Genomic DNA, 23,970 nt, shown 5'->3' with positions numbered 1-23,970 from the left:
TATTCTATTTCACTCAATTTCAGACTTCAAACCAGGCTACACTCAGAATATCTCGAATTTTTTAATTTTTATTTTGTAACAATACTGAAAACCAGTGGAATCACAATGTATAACAGTCCAATACACATGTACTTCACAGCGAGTAGAGTGTTAGTACCGCAAAACAAAACAAAAACCACGTGTTAGTGATCACACAGTAACACACGGAGGCCTCAGTGAACATGTTCATCAAGTGATCGTTACATGTACATGTAGAAGTCGACAATAACAAAATCATTTAGAAATACTACAAGTATTGCACATGATCACAGTCCTAAACAGTACTAATTGATATGGCATATGTTTAGTTAATGTGTGGCATCGAGTATTCTTTACTTCCAATAATGTACCTTGTTTGGATGGAGCCTTAATCAAAATTTTGTTTTGTTTTCAATTATTGACCGACCCAAAAAGATAAACTGACTGAATTTAATTGTTTTCATTATTGTATCTTTAGAATTACTAAATCATTTCAAAGACGAACCTTTTCCTGCATTTTAAAATGAAAATTGTGTACGCTCTTTACCTAAACAAAATAGTCTTGGCAAGATGGATCTAGTCATTAAAAATATCACCGTTTTGTAGCCGCCGCCCCACCAATGAAAATATATTTCTACCCACTTAGCTACTTATAGGACAAAATAAAGGGTCGCAAACAGAAAACAAACAACATTTCAATTTAGGTCTAGTTCCATATGATGTCGTATGAAATCAAGAAATGGTGCGAGAAGTGCATGGTAAGAACAAAACAGAAACCCCACTAAATTCACGGACGGATGATGAGGATGAAAAGCAACATCTTTTTCAAATATTGTTTATACATGTGTACAATACTTGAAACGAACCCAATATACATCATACGAAAATACATCAAAATCAATGTTTAGAAAGTAATCCGAGAATTGAATAAACTATATAACAATGACACCTGATAAGTTTTAACAATTGATATAGGGTAGGTCGTATCGACAACAACTAATAGTCGGTTTTTTTTGGACATAGCTATGCAGGGAATGATAATGATCAGTTGACGGTTAATTTCCAGAAATACACCCAGTAGACGATGTTAAAGATTATAAATATCGTTGGAAAAAGGACCCTGCACGTGACATCCAGATAGGAAGCGTAGACCAGACCCTTGTTTTGTTGGAGTTTTTCTGTCTTCTCTTTGGCTTCTGGCTTTAGATTAACATTACCATACTCGTTTACGATGAGCTGGAAAATGTAAGAAACATTCTTATAACGCATAATATATCGAGGCATGTCTACTTTTAAATTAGTGATTCCGTACGTGATGTGGTTTAATTCTTTACATAATCCTTTGCTCAACACCAAAGCCGCAAAGTATACACATAATTGAAGTCAAAAGTGAAAATGTTCAAATTATGGGATCCGCACTTACATCTTTCTTTTCAGCGTCTATCTGACTCTGTCGACGATGCCGAAGGCCTTTCGTTACGTCATTACCATTCTTTTCTTTTTCTATTCGACCGATTTTAGTCATGCGAAAAATGCTCTGCAGAAATTCTTTTTCCGAGCTGTTATTACGACTCAGTACATTGGCAACTGAGAACTCAATCAGGGCCGCAAATACAAACACCAGACATGTCGTCATCCAGATGTCGATGGCCTTGATGTAAGAAACGCGGGGAAGTGACGCATTCACAGCAGAACTCTGGGTAGTGATTGTTAGAACCGAGAGAACTCCTAAGGAAATTCGGGCTGGTACTGAGTTGACATTGAGCCAGAAAGAGACCCAGGATAGTAAAACAATCAGGAGGCTGGGAATGTACATTTGTATCATGTAATAGCCTATGTTGCGCTCTAGATGAAAATCGGCCTGAAGGTAACTGAAATTTCCTACAAATGAAAAGAAAATTAGTTAATATTCATATCACGTGACCACTACAGAACCTTGCCTGTTCTAATAAAATAATATGGCCTACATGCAATGATATATAATCCATTTTAGGTCTCCAACTGCGATCTGTTTTTGTCTATTGTTGCCTGTCGTGTGTTAACATCTGTACAGTTTCAAGTTCAATCAAATTTTAATATGATAAATTGAGCAAGAAAAATTAAGAAATCGTGTTTGTTCCAGCCTATTCAGGATAACCTCCGAGGTCGAGAAATGTTGTTTAGAAATATAAAAGCCGAAGCGTTAACCGAGGATTTTATATTTCAATCAACAATTCAAAACCAAGGAGGTTATCCTGCACCATCTATGAAAACCAGAACTTCATTTCTATTCTACTACGACTCAGAAATATACATTATACAGCTGATCGTTTACTTATACAGCTATGAATTAATTAAGTCACCGTGACGTCGTGGCACTCGGCCTACATGTTTTTGCTGACGAAAAAGGTGAGACGGCAGGGTATGATAGATCTATTTTGAAAAAATATTTCAAGTCTTTAGTTGATGTTGACGGATTATATCACACAGTACAAGGCCTACGTAGAAGAGGGTTAACTTGTCTGTGCATCGACAGTTTTATATTTGCATCGATCTCGGAAATGCAGGCGATTGATTTACATGTATATTGAATGATAATATTCTTCAGTCAAGATGTGTGTATCAATTTTCTCATAATCAGTTAAATAAATTCGTATGAGAGTATATCGCAAAATAATGACCACGGCATTCCTTTGATCTTGACCGAGCTCATGCTTCTCTTGTGGGATGAGGATCGAGTCAAAAAAGAGGAAAAAAAGATGAAAACCAACGACAAAACCCCCAAATAATATAATTTTTGACAAGAGGTACATGCTATACACCAATATTGGTTAGGATAGATTCAGCCGTTCAAGTAAAGAAGCTGAAAATGTTCAAGTTTACGACCGACGCTCGACGCACTAGTTGACACGACGGCGAACGAAAACAGCAATAGGTCACTTGAATGACTCAGGTGACCTAAAAAATCCTATTCTTTACCTGGACATGTAATGTTGAAATTCGTGCCCCTTCGATCAGGGGATTTGGTGCAAGGGTGAGGCTCTATTATTGAAAATAGAATATTGAAAATAGAAATGTTTTTGAAAAACCTTCATCATTTACTAGACCAAACAAACAAATATGATCTTAGCTGCATGTGCCACTATCATAATTATCATTAAATTCATGGATCCAGGTACAAGGGATATAGTGGTTGGTTTTGGCCGTGAAAGTGTATGAAATTTAGAAAAAAAATCTTATCTATTCCTGAACATTTAGCAAATAAAATGAATTCCTAGTTATTCTTAGTAAAGGGTTTGGGTGCATTTTTCAAAATTGTGAAATTCATGGTTTGTGTTACATTATTGCATTGTCATGGGCGAAAGCAGAGGATCATGTATTTAGCACAAAGTACCTAACTTACCAACTTACCCCCCCCCCCTCGATAGTTCTACTATAAAGGTATTTGTATCATATCGTTATTCAGAAAATCCATGTTCTTTGGAAGAAAAATGGCATTGCATTTTGTTTATTTCAATGGAAAAAGTAAGTTACATGTATCTATATAAAAAATGGAATTTTCACCTTTTTTTCTAAAACAGATCTAGAGATATTTTGTAGCAGAACAACATCGTGAGATCTAGGTCTGAAACGATACGCCCCTTTCATGATACGATACGAATTGCAATACTTATGTCACGATTTTACGGAAGAAAGCAATAATAACTTTGAAGTAAAATTTAATTACAAAGATTCACAGTCCCAATCTTAAAAGCAAACTATTTCCAAACCGCCAAACGGTAAGATGCCCTTTGGCTATGTAGTTTAACGTAAGTTCATTGTTGTTTTTGTCAGACTAGAGGCTACACAAAAGTATGACATTTTGCACCTCGTGCATGTAAAAAATAACAAGTATAGGTCAAGCACGAGGTATTTTACTCAACCAATTTTTAGAATACATGTACGTATCGAACCGGAGATCGAAGCATTGAATCGAGAATTTATATTGAACAGTGTCGATATTTCGGTTAATCGTTTCACTCCTAGGTCTGAGATAATAATTTTTAAAAATAATTTTTAAGAGGGGATGGTTTTTTTTTCAATATTCAAGTACAAAGTGCTTGAGTTATCTTTCTTACAAAAAGAAAAAAACCCACACTTTTAAATGATATAAATGTTGTTTACACTATAAAGTCTTCTGAAGCAAATATTTCATTGTACGAGATTTTAGTATGAAATTATCTAGTACAGAACATTTAAATATAGATACTCATACATATCATAGTTTAGTGTAATTTCACGCACAAGGGTAACAAAAGAAAATGCGTATAGAGGAGAATGATTTTCCGGGAAAAAACCCACATTTTAGGTTACAATCTTCAGAACAATTTACATTAGTATTTGTCAAAGGGACACTCCTGTTTTGTGGTCGAAATTCACCAAAAACCGACAAAAAGGTTAGGAGAACTGTTTCTGAAAACCTGGTTCATATTTACACGGGTATTACTTATGCTTGAATATAATTATATAGATCAGTCAAGTACACCGCTGTCACTGTGTGTAGAGGTTTCTTTTTGTCGTCCACCTCACGGATTAGTTTTACATTTTCGTTTTATTTCGATTCGCCTTTTCAACACTTTTTATATTTTATATAAGAATTTGTATATTTTCCTTCAATACTCTAGTTAAAATGCATGTTCATTTTCAAAATATAAAATGCATTTATGTGAAAGCATATTCCATGTACACAAAATCAATCAAGTTCTCGAGGTAGCAGATTTTGTTCCGAGGACAATAATAATTTAGTATGTGTTATTCGACTCAAATCATGAAGTTGGTCACGTGATCAAATCCTATAACGCTCGAAATGTATCTTTGAGTTACTGACTTTGAATATGAGAAAACAATTAAAAGAAATCCGCAGACATCCTAATTAGATTTTATTTTTCAAACTTTATTTGTTTTTGTTTGTTTTTATATTACTCAGGCGTATGAAAAAATATCATTCTTGATTACCATGCAAAATAATCTTGCAGTATCTAATGTATATTACGAAAAATATAATAATTTTTTTCTATGTATGAAATTGGTTAATTGGTTTTGATTAATGAATTCAAAAGCAGTGGTAGATTTAGAGGGGGTTTGGGGGTTGCAACCCCCACCCCACCTCCATTTGGATAAACATTTTAAAGAAAAATTTACCCCCCTCACCCTCTTTACGCGTGACACCTCCTTTGTACCCGCCCCTGATTAGTACACGTATAGTAAATTAAGCTGTACATTTCAGTATGTATATCCGATATAATGTTAAACGCTGAGCTTAATTATAAGTAATCATTATAACATTTTATTACCAAGATGTGTAGAAATGCGTGCAATGTAAAGACAGCTGCTGAACGATATTATAAACCGCGTAAGCCATAAACTATTGATCAATGAAGTTGAAAAAGTGCTTTCTACAAAAACTTTTTTGTCTCTGTCAAACATAAACACGACACATTATGCAATGCATGTAGATACAAATACTATGCTTCGGACAGAAAATCTTCAAACTCTAAATCGGAAGAAGGAGCTGACGACAGCTACTGCCCAACACCGAAACGTCCTAGATCGAACGATATATCATAATTCATTTAAATTTTCCGTGATAATGATAAAAAATTTCCAGGTATATAAATGAATATCTAAACAAGATTCCTCTATAGAAATATACTGTCAGAAATAAAATGAACAAAGTTTTTTTTCCCCCAGCGATTGTAATTTTGTTTCGATTACATAAGTCGAAATTTTTTTTACACTGCGCCGCTTTATGGTTCCCTATAATGAAAAACCTGAATTTTTCCTATTCAATGTCAATTAATATTAAAACTGTTTACATATTTTTATTGAAAATTGTTTGCTCTTCATGTTGTAAAAGTTTAATTTCTCAGTGACGTTAGATTATTGAAAAACGCCGCTTGTCCACGGAATTTTGAGACAACCCTCGTACATGTTTTAATGACGATGTATCTTGTCTGCCGACGCAACGTTATACAAAGGCAACTTTCCAAGTAACCCTTTCCATCAAAGGAAGCAATATCATGCTATATTTTATTTTTTCATGAAGTACATTGTCCTAAGATTAAATTTTGACAATTTCATTAAATTCAAAGAATGGGCCGATTTTGACCTTTCGTGGCTCTAGCTCTTTAAAATAAGAAATTGAAACCTGGCATAATCTATAGCACTATGCAGTTATAACAGTTAAAGAATAAGTGACTGTATGAATAACATGACATATGATGATATAATAACCCAAGGATAACCCATAAAAGCTTAAATTAGCTAATTTTAATGAGGTCCTTATATTTATACAATATATATGATCAACAGACAAAAAGAATAAACATTACATGACTAACAATTGGAATTTATGTTATTGCTTTAAGATTCCTGGAAACTATTTCATTCATCTTGAGACGTCACAATGCTATACCTCTAAATCGATGGGTTCTCTCGCGATGTGAGTAGTTCCTCCCCGTGATTTCAAATTGCGGCAGGTCGGTCTGGTTCAGAGCTACAGCATTTTCGGAAATGTTGGACCATCTAAGCTGTATACTGCTGGTCGTGTAACCAACTGTTGGCGATTTTATAAGGAAATGTTAGGTACAGTCATGACGTCATTTTTCAAATCTTCGATAATTCAGAATGGAGAACATTTGACTAGATACTCACAGCTTTCTATCTTAATGGAACATGTTTGTTTGTCAAATGGAAACCTCTCTAACTTCATAGGACAAGAAAGCGTTAGCGATATCCTACAATGTATAGTAGAAATGCATGAATTTAGCTAAAATAAATTCAAAGTTTGAACCACCACAACCGTCATTTTTTTTTTTTTTTTTTTTTTTTAGATTTTATGATTCAAATTTTGAAAGAACACGGTGTTGGATATTTGTAAATTTTTATCCGGATTGCCAGTCATTGACCTGGTTGTGTAGTCTATAGTTCCATTTCGGTGTAACCTCATCATCTTATTGTCCGTCATCACGTTAAAAAAGTTCGATCGTTTTTCGTTGGGAAAGTATAAATCGGGGACCCACAGACGCCCCATCTTCGTGGCGTCCAGCTCCACATAATCCAAAGTGCTCTTGACTGAGGTGAACTGGTTAGTGATCAAATTATTGGTCCAGCGCAGGTGCAACATCACAGAAATCTTGAAATCCTACAAGAAAAAGTTTTGAAAAGTTTATAAATGTCAGTGAGTTATTATATCGCCAGTCTCATGTATGATGATAATTGAATGCTTATGGTTACGGCTTTACCATGTTTGCCTCATTGATGGAATCAAAACTGTTTACGTTCAAGTCAGCCTCGATGACTGTGATTTTATCTGCAAAACAAAAACCCGCGCATTTTGTACACTATGCTTGTAGAAACAGGATGGAAGCACGACTCCAAATAAAATACGTGTTAGTGGAACTCGAATATTCTGTTTATAGAAACAATTATGTATTGTTTGGTTTCTAGATCGGAACTTACAGCTGCAATTTCCGATAATGAGCTTCGTTATAGAAGTTTACTTTTTAAAAATAGAGCAACACAATAGATTGGCTTCATTAAATACTTAATGTATAGGCGAACAGGATGCAAGATGTTACTTTTAATTTTTTTTAAAATCGAAAATAGCTCACCAGAATCGTAGTTTGGCGGGTTCTCCAAATCTTTGTAACTAAGAATACGCATCAGCAAGTCTGTCCTAAAAAATAAGAGAAATCATGTCGTAAGAAATTAACATGAATGCCACGTATATTTATTTGGTCTGAACTTTTCATAATTTTATCAACAATATGGCGTGATATACATATATCATAATTACATGTATATACATATAATAAAAGTAGTTTGTTGGAGGTGAAACGAAGACAGTGGTTTTTTTTTGGTTTTGTTTTGTTTTGCTCTTTATAAAATGCTATTACTGGAACTACGAAGTTATCACTCCTCTCCAATAAACCGAACCCTGTCTCTACATCTTTTCTATGATATCGATGTTATGAGATAGAGCAAACATCTCCAGTGTGAAGTACTCTTGACATTCTTGACTTGGGCAGCGTGAAATGCCAAATCCTTCTAAATAAAACATTAGCAGCCGACAACTTGGACATTTACAAAACAAAACTCCGATAAACAAGTTTCAATTTCATTCATATTGATATAAACAAAACATAATTGTTACTTTTCATATTCATACGCTGCTAATCTCTAAGGCTCCAAATGAAATTTGCTTATCGTTCGAAGTCCAAGAATTTATTATGAAAAAGCGAGACAGTTTATGTCTTTGCAGAATAGACCCGTCGTTTCGTATTTATTTAATTACATTTGATTGACACGAACGTAATTATTTTAGTCTTTTCTAGGGTACAACGTCTCACAACTTGGAAGCCACTATGTTTTCATTTTACTCGAACCGCACGTCATGTCTGCGTTTGACAACATTACTATTAAGCACTTAACCGGATGTGACAGAGAAGCATCCCCATGCAGTTGTTTTCCAGACTGGTACTTTTTTTAAGCCCTCTCCAATGACTGGCGTCTACAATAATGTTCTGTAATGCATGGTCTGGGACTATAACTAATTATGTAAATATGATAGAAATAGTCGTAAAATGAAATTATGATAACAACGCAAAATACAGAATGCGAAATGCGTATCTGTTCCTATGACATATACCATGGGTCTGTCCAGTTATCTGTATTTTGTATACGAGGCGTAGGTTAATCCATTTTAAGACTTCTTTTGATCGAGTGAGAGAACTGACATACTGTTGTTCTTAAATATCTAATTGCAATATTTCAACAATCAGAGAAAAGTGTACATCCTAGAAATTGTACACAATGTGAAAAATACAATTTGTACATCCTAGAAATTGTACACGATGTGAAGAATACAATTTGTACATCCTAGAAATTGTACACAATGTGAAGAATACAATTTGTACATCCTAGAACTGTACACAATGTGAAGAATACAATTTGTACACCCTAGAAACTGTACACAATGTGAAGAATACAATTTGTACACCCTAGAAACTGTACACAATGTGAAGACTACAATTTGTACACCCTAGAACTGTACACAATGTGAAGACTACAATTTGTACACCCTAGAAACTGTACACAATGTGAAGACTACAATTTGTACACCCTAGAACTGTACACAATGTGAAGACTACAATTTGTACACCCTAGAAACTGTACACGATGTGAAGACTACAATTTGTACACCCTAGAACTGTACACAATGTGAAGACTACAATTTGTACACCCTAGAAACTGTACAAAATGTGAAGACTACAATTTGACCCGGAGACGTGTTCACCTGTATTTCTATTGTACTCTTCTTGATTTAGCAAAGTTCTGCAAAACTGATATGTCAACTTCTAGTACAAAGTAGCATTCCTTTCTGTGTATAGGTTTGTTGTCTTGTTTCATACTGTGTTTGTATGTCTTTTTATGTCTCAGGTGAGACCCAAAGTGAAATAAAAGTTTAAAGATGATCGTTAGAATTTTATGACAGTTATCTTTTATGTCCAAGCGGTACAGTGTAGATATAAAAATACTACGAGTTTCATGATGTACAGCACCCACAGTATATTGTAGTATAAAATATTAAAAGTATACGTAATTACATGTATATGTAGTTTTAAACCATCTATTTTCTATATGATTCTCAGCTGGGCTGCTACGTCACGTTATTTGATTTGATTCATGTATCAGGGAATACTGATATTGTGTGTGCAATTTCAGACTTCAGCGAGGGAATCTCACCATAAACAGCATGTTGGGAAGGACGGTGAATTTATATTAAAAAGTCAGAGATGCAGTAGGATTATCTCTCTTCTTTTACGATGAGGATAATAATATATTTTAAAATATTTATTCATTTTTTAAAGTGTAAAAAATATTATTTTATAGCATATGAAATAAAAACAAACAAAATGATTTAATAAAACTTGAATATAAATAAAGCACCGATATGATCAACAACACCAATAATTCGATATGCCTCAGGAAAAAAAGTTTTGCTAATATGATGATATGTATGAATAAAAGCGCGGGTGAACATGGACCCCCTGGACACACCAGAGTTAGGATCAGGTGCCTATATATATATATATATATATATATATATATATATATATATATATATATAAGTTATAACACTAACACATGAAATAACTATTTTGCACAAAATTAGGGTGCCACCCTCTCCAAAACAAATTTACATTAGGTGTATTTAGTATTTTTAAAAAAAGAAATCAATTCGGATCACATTCTAAATATGCCAATATTATTACATTGTGTATATTGTGTTAGATATATGGCCTTCCTACCAGCACTGGCTAGTGGGTTAACCCTTTAGCTCGATCACTAGAGCACTGGACTGTCGTGCCAGAGGTCGCGAGTTCGATCCTCAGTAGAGGCATATAATTATCTGTGTTACATCTGGTGCTTACGTTGGGACCCTGGTATACTCTCTGGCGGGTGAGAGTGATTGTCCCCAGAACTTCGCCCCACAGGCACTGGCACTCCGGGACAGTCGGGCCGCCTTTCTTACTGGAGGGGACAATGTGGCAGTGTTAGATACATGACCTTTCCACGATCCCTGGCTAATGGGCTAACTCAAACTTAGCTCGACTGGTAGAATACTGGACTGTGACATACACTTGTTGTCTTACAATTGTATGTTAATTTTTTGGTATACAAATGTGAAGTTGAATTTGATTTAGTTTGGATTTTGTTTGGATTTCTCTGTATATCCAAAATGAAATATAAATCAAGACCACGTCTCAACTTTTAAAGTTCTATAATCGAAAATTACTCTAGATATTACCACATGGATAAAAAAAAATTCCTGCGCATGAGTAACCAAAGAACGTTCGTCTAGTTATGCATGTTTGATTTACTGACTGATAAAGGCGTAATTTATGTCACAATCAAACTAATATTTTCATTTCAAAGCAAAACAAGGCGAAGTAATATACGACCGTTTTTGCAGCCTTGTCACATTGCTTTCATTTTGCTATGATTACATGCCAGAGAAAGCCATATCGGTCCACTCGGAGAATTCATGCCGTCTATTGGTTAGTGTAACGACCCATTTATCATCCTTTGATTGCGTTTGCTTGCTCGAGTTACAACACAAGTATGGATATTAATCAAATCAAACTTCCATGTAACTGGTGCTACAAGGACCACTTGCAAGAACCTAAAAAGACCTATGTGAATAGATGAAATTAGGCATATATGCATGGCATGCATTGGTTATCAGTTTGGAAATGAAGTGCATACATGTATATACAATCGTTTCTGTTTCTCACTTACGGGAATATTTTCTGAGTTCAAGTTTAGTGCACATAGACTTTAAGCCCCTCTCTTACTATTTTCAAGAGAGCTTGAGCTTTAGCCAGTGATACTCATTCAAAGAAGAGTTAATTTCTTTTCATATCACTGTTTCAAAATGTGTTGCATACAGTTTCTTTATTAAAGGAATTTCCTTCTGTCTACACTTATCTTCTCTAAACAAATGAGCAGTCGTGAAGCTACAGAAAAGCTACAAATTCATACCTTTGCATTCTGGAGTAACTCCATGAAACATTCACACAAAACAAAATAGAGAGCACCATTCGAGTCTCCATTCTGAAACTTTCTCTAAAACATTTGTTAGCACTCTGGGGCAGATTAGCACTGTCGATATTCAGAATTAGATACAGAAATAGCCAACTAACTGACACACATTGCAGCTATCGATTCTAATCTCGGGGGAATTCTTCATCTGTTTAGGGGTCAGCACCCTTTCCTAAACCGAAAGCTTGTCGATACTGGGATAAGGAAGTATAACGGGCAATACGTCAAGAAAGACAACCTGGGTTACTAGGATTAACTAAATGCATGAGAGAGAGAGAGAGAGAGAGAGAGAGAGAGAGAGAGAGAGAGTTGGTGATCGTAATATCTTCTTTTATGTTAAAGATCATAAAGTTCCGCCAGAAACAACATTTGATCGTTTTAGTATTTTTTTAAAAATATATATAAGTATATTTTATAAGAAGTTGAAAATAGACAGTCACAAGCATAAATAAATCGAATTATTCAGTAGTAGTTTAAAATTCCAGTTTGTGTATTTAAAGAAATACCGGTATATCTGTCAATAATTATGGTATTTTGAAACTTCATTAATTTATTTATGTAAATTAACTTAACATCCAATGAGATTTCTTGAGTTTTCTTGAGTTTTCTAGGCTGTTTAAATTGAATCATATTCGTTTCATTTATTGACGAGCTGTAGTGTGTTTTTGATTATTAAGGTGATTAATTATATTTTGTACCGCAGATTCTCTTCCCAATACATTTAATTTTTATAGATTATAGCTGTATTTTGAGGGGGAAAATCCAACTGACGTCGTTGCGAAAATCTATCAACCCAATCTGTTATCTAGATAGATATTTTTTTCGGATCTGGACACGAGTAGAATTATAAAAGATGTCGATCAGACGTATCAAATGACTACCTCCATGTTTTTTCTAGCAATCTTCAAAATGTGTTTTGTTCACGTCCCTGTTTTTCTTTTCTAATTTTCTCTCAACAAGAATGATACTACCCTATCCAAGAATAACATTCGAAACATGAGAAAACTCTCAAAATAAATTTGAACTCTTTAATGCAGCAGTGCTTTTGACGAAGAGTTGATAAACCAGCACTTGGGTTTCTCTTTTGATGGATTGTTGGGAAACAGTAGATGACTCGGATGAAATGTTCGATGTTCACGTCAATATATTACACCATTTTAATTTATCAGATTACGGATATAAAAATACAATGTATTGTACATTGAACTCAAAAACAAATACACGTATACTTCACGATAAAAGTGAACAATGTCCTGAATGGAGAAATATACTAATATTTTTCTTATCTATCAAAGTGGGTTTTTTTTATCAAAGCATGCAAGCTCAAAAGCCCAAATAATCATACAATATGTATTCGCAAATTAAGTAAACAGAAACAAGATTAGCTACGATTTAGAACAGCCGCAGATATCACTTTAGTTCGTTTAATCTCGGAAGGTTTAATAGTTGCAATTTGTGAAGTCTTGAATTTCTTGATTTTACACGTGCGTTGAATTGCTTGCCCAATAAACATTCATTTGAACCAATATCTGTAACGAATATTTCATCAATTGACCTTTGACTCCTTTTATCTAAATGTCTCCAGATAGTGTTTACAGTCAGCGGATCAGTCCAAATAAGCGGAGTGTTCGGAAAATTAGAGATCAATAGAGGGATCGACGTATTCCTCAGCCAGTAGGTCGGTGGGGGTGGTATTATGTGAGTACAACAAGACACATTAAATGGTGGAATCGCTCACCAGTTATTCTTAATTTGTTTCCGATCTCCAGAAGATTACAATATTCGTGAAATAGTTAGCCTTATATAGAGTGCTAGTTGTTACTTTATAACAATTTATTAACGCATGGTATCTACAGGAATGGTGTATTCGAATTGGACGAATAAAATATCGTTATCATTCCTGAGTTTTAACCAATGAATTATCACTATGATATAACAACATTACTCTCTCTCTCTCTCTCTCTCTCTCTCTCTATATATATATATATATATATATATATAATTATGTGGCATAGTACATATTGTATAAACAACAAGCAATATACGCAAAGAGAATAACATATTTATATCTGTTCTCATTAGAGTCCTATATGCACAGCCAACGCAGGTCTATATTACAAGTACAATCTGTCATTCACTCTTTTAAAAATATACTTGTGGCTCTTTTCTTTTTCTGATATGCTAGAAGAATAAGAAGAAACATTTCACTTTCGTGTAACATGACTGATAATGCTCACTACTTACCTTTTTTCTTTCTTTTCATTCGGTCCCTTATTCTGTGCCCAAGCAAATACTGAAAAACCTGCAAGGAAAGGCCAAATCCATAGAAACTCCATATTTTGACGTCCACCACTTCTCACAACGACATTAGAAAATCGGAACCGTAATATATACAATTGAATGAGCTGCTTCTGGAAACAAATTATATATTTTCCTCGTAGCTAACTTAAAACATTTGGCAGAGAGCCGAGCACCGTTTTATCAATCAAATGTTCAGTCGTAACTTCGGCTAACTATATCCACGGTATTCAGTGATGTATGAAAGCGGATGATGAAGGAAGCGCTAAATTCAACATACGAATCTTGCATGTTCTGGATTTTGATTTTTCGCTCAGTCATTGGGGATATGATAAACAGTGTTCCAGTAGCTTTATAAATATATTCTGTAGCCTATATGTTTTCTGTTTGTCTTTCCGTTTTTGGTCCTTTTTTCATCAAATCAAGAAACTAAACCATTTATAAATGATAATAACGATTAAATTCATATCAGTGTAGAATGGATTAATTTTTTTAAAAAAAGATTTGAAAGGACAATAAAAAAAAATTAAGGTTTAGCTAATCAATCATAAACATTGTGCCAATATAAATATTTGCAAGTCACTTTACACGTTCAAACCCATTAGTCGAAAAATGTAGGCTATACCTTCGGAATATTTACATTGTAGTATCCGGTCTTGCCCGAAGAACACTCACCGAACTATGAAATAATTAATTTTCAGGGAGGCTTAATGAGAAGATTATTATCTAGACTAGTCACAGTAAACACAATCATTAAATAAAAGACCTTTTGGTGTGAACAAAAGATCGTTTGGCATTACTGAGTTTATTAGTTTAGCAGAAACAACTATCATCGGGAAATAATCAAGCGCAGAAGACTGAAAAAGCACATTATCCACACTGTAGCTGGTTTCATCTGCCCTCTGTCTCAACGACCTGTTTAATTTTTGTTAAAGTTTTGTTGTTCTAAATTATACCTGAATTATATCTAAACACCAAATAATAATCTAGAATATATATATATATATATATATATATATATATATATATATATATATATATATATACAAAGCTGTACTTTGTCATTGACCACAGACCACGCACCGATTACGTCACGGACAACGATCATTGACCTTTCATCGATTACGTCATGGACAACGACCACAGACCACGCACCGATTCCAGAACGGACTACGACCGACAGTATGATGTCTTTGAAGACGACTAAAATTTTGGATTAGCTAAGAAGAATGATAGTACAATGTTTCCTTCGTTGGATGGATATTGTTTAACGTCCCGCTCGAGAATATTTGACTCATATGGAGACGTCACCACAGCCGGTGAAGGGCTGTGAAATTGAGGCCTATGCTCGGCACTTACGGCCTTTGAGCAGGGAAGGATCTTTATCGTGCCACAACTGCTGTGACATGGGGTCTCGGATTTTGCGGTCTCATCCGAAGGACTGCCCCATTTAGTCGCCTCTTACGACAAGCAAGGGGTACTGAGGATCTATTCAAAACCGGATCCCCGCGGGATTTGATTCCTTAGTACTTTCTGTTCTAAATGAAATAATATGACAGTGCAGAAATATATAGAAATTGCATTATTTTTACATGACACTAATGCATATATTATACCTTTTTGAATTTCCAGTCAGTTGGGATATAGACATCATAAAGAAAATGTTCTGTTTACTTTAGTGTAACAACAAATAATTTCTAGTGTTAAGTGCCGATTTGAGAAATGATAAGGAATGAGTATTCAATACTATATTGCGGTCTTTCAAATTGAAAGAATAACAAATATAGGTAGGTAATTACCTAATCTTGTCTTTCACCATTATTCTTTTAATGCATGCTCAGTTTCCAGCCAAACCTCAGGGGCAAGTTTTGTGTATTCCAAGTATTGTGCGAAAGAAATGTGACAATTCAAAGTTCGATTTACCCAATTTCTTTGGTTTCTTTTCGGTGATGGTCCCTCTAAATTACTCCCCAGTGACCGTAAAAGAAATTTCTTAAGAATTTTAAGGTAAAAATATGTAATTATAATGTCAAAGATCTGCGCATCTTTTCACAAAAAATCAGTCGTAGACATATTGGCGCAAGTTTTTGTCTACTGTATTCACAAAAAATCTTAAGTTTGACGTAACGTAAAAAAGTTGTAAGTTTCATGAAAGTCGTTGTCGTAATCGTACGGTTTTCTGTGAATATATGTCCTGGACCCCATGTACAATTTTTCGCTGTATTTTACCATTTTGCCTTTACGCTGCAGACTTTTGACAACCAATTGCAAGACAATATATATATATACCAAACAACATGCCAGCTGCCTACATGTATATACATGTGACCTCTTCTTATCTGCCACCTATCTCTTTTTAAAAGCTGTTCCACGTGCCGTCTGTAACGTTTCGCAATATTTGAATTAATAGCTTTACAACTAGAATTAAGTTTCGCATTTGACTTCTGACATTCATGCATTTTACTATGGGGATTTGCATATTGTAGATCTATCCCTCTATGACAAATTATTATCATTGAAATTTTAAGCAACATTCAAACACCAAACCTAATTTTCATTAAAAATAATGACCGAAATTAATTCGAAACAATCCCTTGTCACCTCAATAAATGATAATCTTCTTGTCAATGAAATACTTTGTTCGGAAATCACCAGCAACAAGGTCCATTTGCTGTTTCTACAAGCCACTCGTCAACCTATAATAACCAAGACGTGGATATACTACTGTCAAGGATATCTGTTCGAATTGGAAGATATGGTGTCACGGTTCGGCGTACCATATAAATTCCCGTCTTACAGAGTGAGTACCGACTATGATTGACCGTAAAATTGATTTCCGAATGTTCTCTATCTAGAATCATTACTCTTGAACGCTTATTAGAAGAATGACCAAAATATTGCGAAACACAATATAGCGTTCGTGGTTTTGTATTTAATTAGCGTGATTGATTCTGGCTCAGAAGAACTTATAATCAATGTATTGTGGTCCTAATGACTGCATTTATCGCTTTATCAAACTCGGCCCAAGACGCTGCGACCGCCAAAATCTCCACGATCTCTTTCTTTAGTAGAAACCAGACACGGCCTGGATTTTATAATTCGTGGTTCCTCTGAGTTTTCCAAATCCGCTGTTTTATTATCCTCTGATCTTATTTTATTGCTGTTCATCAAATGACTAAACATCTAGTTAATTAACCATCAATTCTGGAACAAAGAATAAACGTAAGCTCATGCAGACAAGCCAAGACAAGATATTTCTCAAGATAACAAGCCAGGAATAGTATTCGGATTTAATAATACATTTAACAATGATAGGTCTACATTATTTTTATATATGTCCACAATATATCCGATGAATTTATTCGTGGAAAACAATTTTGCACAATGACGTCATACATCAGTCATACTAGTACCCCAAATATATCCGTTTCTTCAACTGGTTCTCTTTAAAGTGTAGATTCATACGTTTTCGTCAGGAACACGCAAGTTACACGTTAAGATACACAGTATTGAGTATTGAGTTAACACATATAGTTGGGTCAAATACACATTTAAGTTACGATAATCACACACCTGTGCACTAATGATACATGAAAAGGACACAAAAGAGAGACACAAGATATCTAAAGTAAGTTGCACATAAGGCACCCATTTTGACACGAACATTTTGTTGCGTTAAATATTCCGGTCACAACCTGGCACATTTGCATGTATGACACAAAATCTCAAGCTCACAATGACACTAAATATAGCCCCTTCCAAAAACACTGTAATGGAGGGTTTTTTTCATATTTGAAATTTTTCAATATAAAAAGTGCAAAATGTATTTATATTATTGAAATGAAATTTCGACAAACAGGGTAAAATTTATAAGAACTGCGCAAATTGTTGTGCAAATCACAGGATCGAATATGTTTTTGAAATATGATAAGACTATAAAAGATGTGAACAAGTGTTTCCTGTTTACATCTGCCTGCGGTTTAACTATAACAAGAAGGAAATAATCAATACTATAAAGTTATTCAACTAAAGATCGGTAGGAATCCTGGCGTATAAAGAACGTCAAAAATTATCGTCAATTTATTCCAACAGTTTGACATTTTGATGATAGAAAACATACTTGTGATACAGTACAGAAAAGATAATAAAATTATCCAATTCTTATTTTCATGCACTTGAATGATCCTCTCATTATCGTCACACATGGCATGCATGTATTTTACCGTGTCTTCGCTCCAAAAATTCAAAACGCACAACATGTTTGTTTGCCTTCAATGATTTTATTGAACTTTCAACAAGAACACAACAAGTTGAACATCCCTCACAAATGCATGGGCATATTCATAAAGTGAATGTTTATCGAATTTGATGCATTCAAACACACACAACACCGATCATCTTGGATACAAGGGGATAAATATGGGAACCAAAATGGAGACAAGATCCATAAACTTTTCTGGGGGGGGGGGGGGAGATCCTCTAGTAATTTGATAGTCGTTGGTGGTATTCATTGCTATGAAAATGAAAATCACAACATATTCGAATTCATGACCTACAGATTGAAAACATTAAGACACTCTCATAGATTGGGCTAATTTAGAAAAACAAAACCCAACATTTTTTGTAATTGGAAGCATTTTCTCGTCTACTGTCATTTGACTATGATAAAATAACTAAGACTTCTACAAATCTGTTAGATTGCAAACGTGTGCGCGCGCGTGCACGTGCGTGCGTGTGTGTGTGCCGTGTGTGTGTGTGCGTGAGAGAGAGAGAGAAAGAGAAAGAGAGAGAGAGAGAGAGAAGCTTGCTATAATGCGACTTTGAATATTTGGTTCCGGAAGCTTCTGATTACTTACTTTTGATAGCGTTTTATTCCAATCCAAACAATGGGCAATCTCGATATTTTTGCGCTCCTAGCGCTGATTGAGTCAATATTGGAATTGTATCACGAATATCCTCTTTGTGTTCAAAATGGTAAGTGATTTCATGATTCTTTTTTTATTCCGATGTCAAGGATGGAAAGTAGTAAACGAACGAAGGGCAATACAGTGCTTTACCCTTGCCGACACAACATGTACAACCCACATTACATATATACACACATTCAATATATATATATATATATATATATATATATATATATATATATATATATATATATATATATATATACACATTTTTGACTTTCTTCTTTTGTATGTTGCTTTTTATTCGTATGCCTAAATTGGTTTCAATAAACGTATTTCTGTTTATATACACACATTACATATATACACACATCCATTACACATATACACACATAGTCCCGCGGGGATCCGGTTTAGAATAGATCCTCAGTATCCCTTGCTTGATGTAGGAGGCGATTAAATGGGGGCGGTCCTTCGGATGGGACGGCAAAAAACCGAGGTTCCATGTCACAGCAGGTGTGGCACGATACAGACCCCTCCGTGCTCAAAGGTCGTAAGCGCCGAGCATAGGACTAAATTTTGCAGCCCTTCACCGGCAATGCTGATGTCTCCATATGAGTGAAAGATTCTGAAGCGGGACGTTAAACAATATTACCGTTATCTTCAATCTTGTATACAAAGTAGGCTCCATACTTTCGTATCAATCAGCGTAAATGAGAGTTGTGTTTCAGTTTACATTAAAATTTTAAATTCTGTAATCAATTCTGATGGTTAAATGGACTGAATTATTTGCCTTCATCTACATGTATATCTAAAAGAAAAAAAACCTGCACTCTGTAGCCTTTTGAGACAATAATAACATCTTGAAGCAAAACATGGTTGACTGAATGTAAAATCCATGTCAGCTTCTTAACGTGGACCATCAGCAGGGGTATCCATTTCAGTCCATGCTCAGTACAGTATTGGGTTGCCATATACTGCTTATAATAGGAAATTTTCACCTGTTTCACGTTCAGAGCAACAGACACACAATGTCACCTTCCATCACCGCAACTACATTTACTTAAACCCGGATTTTATCGATAAACAGACACAAACATACAATTAAACAACTTCAATCCCAGATGAAGAGACAATTTCTCGAAACTATGCATTAGACCGGATGAAACTAATTGCATATAGAGACTCTAATTATTGCGATCATTTGAGTTTGGAGGTTAGTCCACCACCACACAGTGAAACATTGTTTAAAGTGAAGGTTTGAGAAGAGGGAGATATTTCTCAGGAAAAAAAACTTGGAACTTAATACGGTTACCACAGATGTTAGATTACAAGTCAACATAATATTGATTTGACCGTGAAATTTTTATAATGTATGAATGAACAATATTTGTTGGTGTATACATACTAACGACACAATCATATTGTCAAATTTTTGGGACTACCTGTCCCTTCCTCAAGACAAACAGAAAAGTTTTACATAAGTAAAATATATATCCACTGCAAATTACTGAACATGATTATTGTTTATAACTTGCTAATCAATAAGTTATTTAAGGAGCGGCTTAGGGTACATCCTATTCGTCCAATGGACTGATGCACAAAGCGCGAAGAATTAATGGGTGACGTAATTATTCTCAAACTGATGACGAGTTTAGTGTTGTTCGAACTCATTGTAGATTGTTTGACATGCATTAACGGATAAGTATTTTCAACTTATACATCACTACTTCGGTCAAATTCAGCAAACTTGACATGTAGCATGAAAGGGTGACGGAAACATAAATAGTGAATTTCGTGGTCCCTGCCGCGTTGGGAGTGGAGTAAAAAAGAAAGATGGATTTTTAAAAAAATCTTTCCTATTATGGGAAATGTAGCAGACAAAATGTGTCCATAATCATGGCCATCAAGGATGCCTCAAGATATTCATGAGGTTCAAGGTGTTCTGTTGCTATAGTGGGGCTTTATAGTTTAGATAACTGCATTGGTTTTTTTGTTGGGTCCCAATATTCTTGATTGTCATCAAACAACCAAATCGAAACCAAACAACTAGTAACAATGAAGAGAGAAGTCTCTACCAAAATTGTGAACTTTGTGGCCGTTGGATCTGGGGGTTTTCTGGTGACAGGGGTGGTGTTCTTGTGAAAATGCATAGGTTTCCTTCTGGGCAATACACATTCAAACTGAGTACATACAAGTAGTAGCAATGAAGACTAAAATGTGAAATGCATGAACCCTGGTCCTAGGTTTGGGGATCTGGTGCTAGGAACCCTGGTCCTAGGTTTGGGGATCTGGAGCCCGTTTTACAAAACAACTTACGGCAAAGTCGCAAGTCTTGAATTGTATTACAAAATTATTAATTTAAGTGAATGGAGTAGCTTAATTTTCAACATTTTATAAAAATATTTTGCATTTGGATTGAATGACCTTACAATAAACCTGAAAATTCCAGTATGTAAAGTTTTGTTGTAAGTCGTAAGTTCTTTTGTAAAACGCGCCCCTGGTGCTAGGAACCCTGGTCCTAAGTTTGGGGATCTGGTGCTAAGAACCCTGGTCCTAGGTTTGGGGATATGGTGCTAGTTTTGGGGATCTGGTGCTAGGTTTGGGGATCTAGTGCTACGAACCCTGGTGCTAGGTTTGGGGATCTGGTGCAAGGTTTGGGGATCTGGTGCTAGGAACCCTGGTCCTAGGTTTGGGGATCTGGTGCTAGCAACCCTGGTGCTAGGTTTGGGGATCTGGTGCTAGGAACCCTGGTGCTAGGTTTGGGGATCTGGTGTTAGGGTGGGACTTGACTTGTATGATAAAAATGCATTAATTGTCTACAACTCCTTGATCTTGACACCTGGACACCAAACTGAGTACGTAATGCTAATAGACTGAGAAGGTTCTACCATACTGTGGAATTCATGGCCTCTGTAGGTCAATAGTTTTGGTACTAGGGTAAAGCTCTTTGCATTTTATGGTGAACTGTGGAATATACGGTTCCTGGGTTACGAATTGTGGTAATGGGACGGAGCTTTATCAATAACATAATGAAATGCATAGTTTTTCCAGTCCTGGTCACCAAATACCTAAACTGAATCATTAGTAAAATTGAATTCCAGTAGTGAGGGTTGAGGTCCCTCGACGTGGCGTATGAATATTGAACCGGTAGTATAAAATAATTAAATCTTCTTCATTATACTCCTGAACATTTGGTCTCAACTCAAATGTTATATTTCTGATGGCTAGCTAAGACTCTTAAGTCGGAACTACATGTGTTTTGATCAGATACTGAAAATAAACTAAATCTTGAAAAGCATGGTGAGTGGTTAACAGGGGATGCTTACTCCTCCTTAGCACCTGATTCCACCTCTGGTGTTTATAGGAGTCCGCATTTGCTGTGTCATTGATCTGGCATTCGACATAGGATTTATAAGATTGATTACTCTTCGTTATCTTCACTTTTTTCCATTGTGCCATGACCCCAAATAAAAGTCATTTGGACAAAGTCAGGATCACTACGTAATAAAAGAGTTAAAGTGGTTTTGGTGGGTCATAATTGCATAGTACAGAGGTTTTAGACAAAAGGTTGATTATAACCAAGCAGTAGAATCATGCCAATCAGTCAAAGTTATGAGTGATTTTTGCAGAATAGGATAGTTTGTTGTTGTCAAAATTAAAGTCATTGATACGATTGTAATATAAAAAAATATCTGTTCAAGATATGAAGAAGAAGAAGGATTCATCATTCAATCCTCAGTACTTGAAAGATGCACCGATTGCACCAACAACATACATTTCTTCTAAATTGAGGTTTTGTCGTTTGGTACTCCGGTGACCCTTATACGGCTCGTGGTCTCCTTGTTTTCTATAAAAATGATCGATACTGTGCATTTTCGCCAAAATTTTAGATTAGTCTTCCAATATGGTTTTGCGCAACGCCTATATTTAAGCTGAATTGATCTTCGATTAGAATAGTGTATTTGTCCTGCAAAGTTGTACTCCTTTCACCTGCAGGTGGTTTTCAGTATTTGCTGTCCTCTCTAAACATTGCGTCTACAATTGTATTTTAAAGTAGGGTGTCCATCACTTTGACTGAGCAATCTGGATTATGTTATGATACAGTGTTTTGAGTCATTGTTTAGGTTAGATTCTGGAGAAACATGCAGCGTGTTCATCTGTCGATTTTCTGACTGAGATGCCAAATGAAATAAACGTATCACAAATAACTACTTCAAGAGAGAACAAATCTCCGGGTTAGAGAATATTTTATGTCTACAAAGTCAGACATGTTACTCAGCCATGTCATCATGTAACTGCCAAACGAACATTGGTGAGAAAAATGTTACATGTATCAAATAGTATCGACAGGCGGTGACTTATAACGTATGTGTGAAAGACGAGGACTTGAAAGATCAGTATACAGCATTCTCAATTTCTGCTGGCAAGAGATTTCTAAAAATACTATACCTATTGACACTTTAATCAATCAATAAATCGGAAGGATATACGTCCTTACAGTTTTGTTCTTTCTTGAACCTAGTTAGGAATCTACGTCATGCTATATAATGTGCACAACCAAGCAAAAGCAGACATTTAGACACTGCTTCAATGTACATGCATTTAAAATTTCAGTTCACTATGAGTCTTTCACTTCCCTAAGGGGTATTATTTTTATACATATATTGCATACTACTGTCATAAAAGATTCATTGGTATTAGAGAATAGGTATTGTTGTGTTCACAGTTCTTAGCTTGTGTGAGGTCAAAGTATATTTGATGGCAGTACGTAATACTTTAGAGACCAAAAGTGTACCGGGAAAACGAATTTGGAATTTGAAAAAAAAAATGTATGGGTTAGTCATAGACGAAGTATCCCAGCAAGCTTTGTTATTCTGGCAAATATGTGACGTCAACTCCGTTGGCTGCACTTTCTTTTCGCTGTTGCGGTACTGCGCTTTGTTTAATTAACAGCTAATAATTCCAAAACATGCTAGGATCCACCGCGTCGCTCGGAAAGTTCTCACCAAGATTGTTGTAGAACCGCTGCGCATGAACGCATCACTGTGATCTGTTAATAGCTCCAATTAGACAACAGAGATCAACACCTTCAGCAGGTGTCAAAATTATATGTACAGAC

At 35.3% G+C, this 23,970-nt stretch overlaps 1 protein-coding gene across 2 annotated transcripts; it reads right to left on the bottom strand.

The window, feature by feature from the left end:
• Positions 1–52: 52 nt before the first annotated feature.
• On the bottom strand, positions 53–14,191 carry LOC125681993 (glycine receptor subunit alpha-3-like). 2 transcript variants are annotated; one of them, XM_048922357.2, is made up of 8 exons: positions 13,888–14,191; positions 7,650–7,714; positions 7,281–7,348; positions 6,945–7,180; positions 6,691–6,773; positions 6,452–6,592; positions 1,442–1,899; positions 53–1,254 (listed from the first exon to the last, which is right to left on the bottom strand). In XM_048922357.2, exons 1-8 carry the CDS (start codon positions 13,977–13,979, stop codon positions 1,063–1,065), a joined length of 1,335 nt encoding a protein of 444 aa, XP_048778314.1. In that variant the 5' UTR covers positions 13,980–14,191; the 3' UTR covers positions 53–1,062. The 2 variants fall into 2 exon arrangements, with proteins under 2 accessions (XP_048778314.1, XP_048778315.1); XM_048922358.2 differs by lacking the exon at positions 13,888–14,191 and adding an exon at positions 11,584–11,727.
• Positions 14,192–23,970: the final 9,779 nt, after the last annotated feature.

Source organism: Ostrea edulis, chromosome 2 (assembly GCF_947568905.1).
Source record: "Ostrea edulis chromosome 2, xbOstEdul1.1, whole genome shotgun sequence".
NCBI classification, from domain to species: Eukaryota; Metazoa; Mollusca; class Bivalvia; order Ostreida; family Ostreidae; genus Ostrea; species Ostrea edulis.
Note: the sequence above shows the minus strand (reverse complement) of the source record. Positions and strands in the feature narration are given on the sequence as shown.

Excerpts from the sequence above, each read along its gene's own strand:
- LOC125681993 (XM_048922357.2), bottom strand. The coding sequence starts at position 13,979 with ATGGAGTTTCTATGGATTTGGCCTTTCCTTGCAGGTTTTTCAGTATTT. Across the intron at positions 7,349-7,649 it reads CCCGCCAAACTACGATTCTG|ATAAAATCACAGTCATCGAG; the intron begins GTGAGCTATTTT and ends TTTGTTTTGCAG. Across the intron at positions 6,593-6,690 it reads TTCCATTAAGATAGAAAGCT|TTGGTTACACGACCAGCAGT; the intron begins GTGAGTATCTAG and ends AATCGCCAACAG.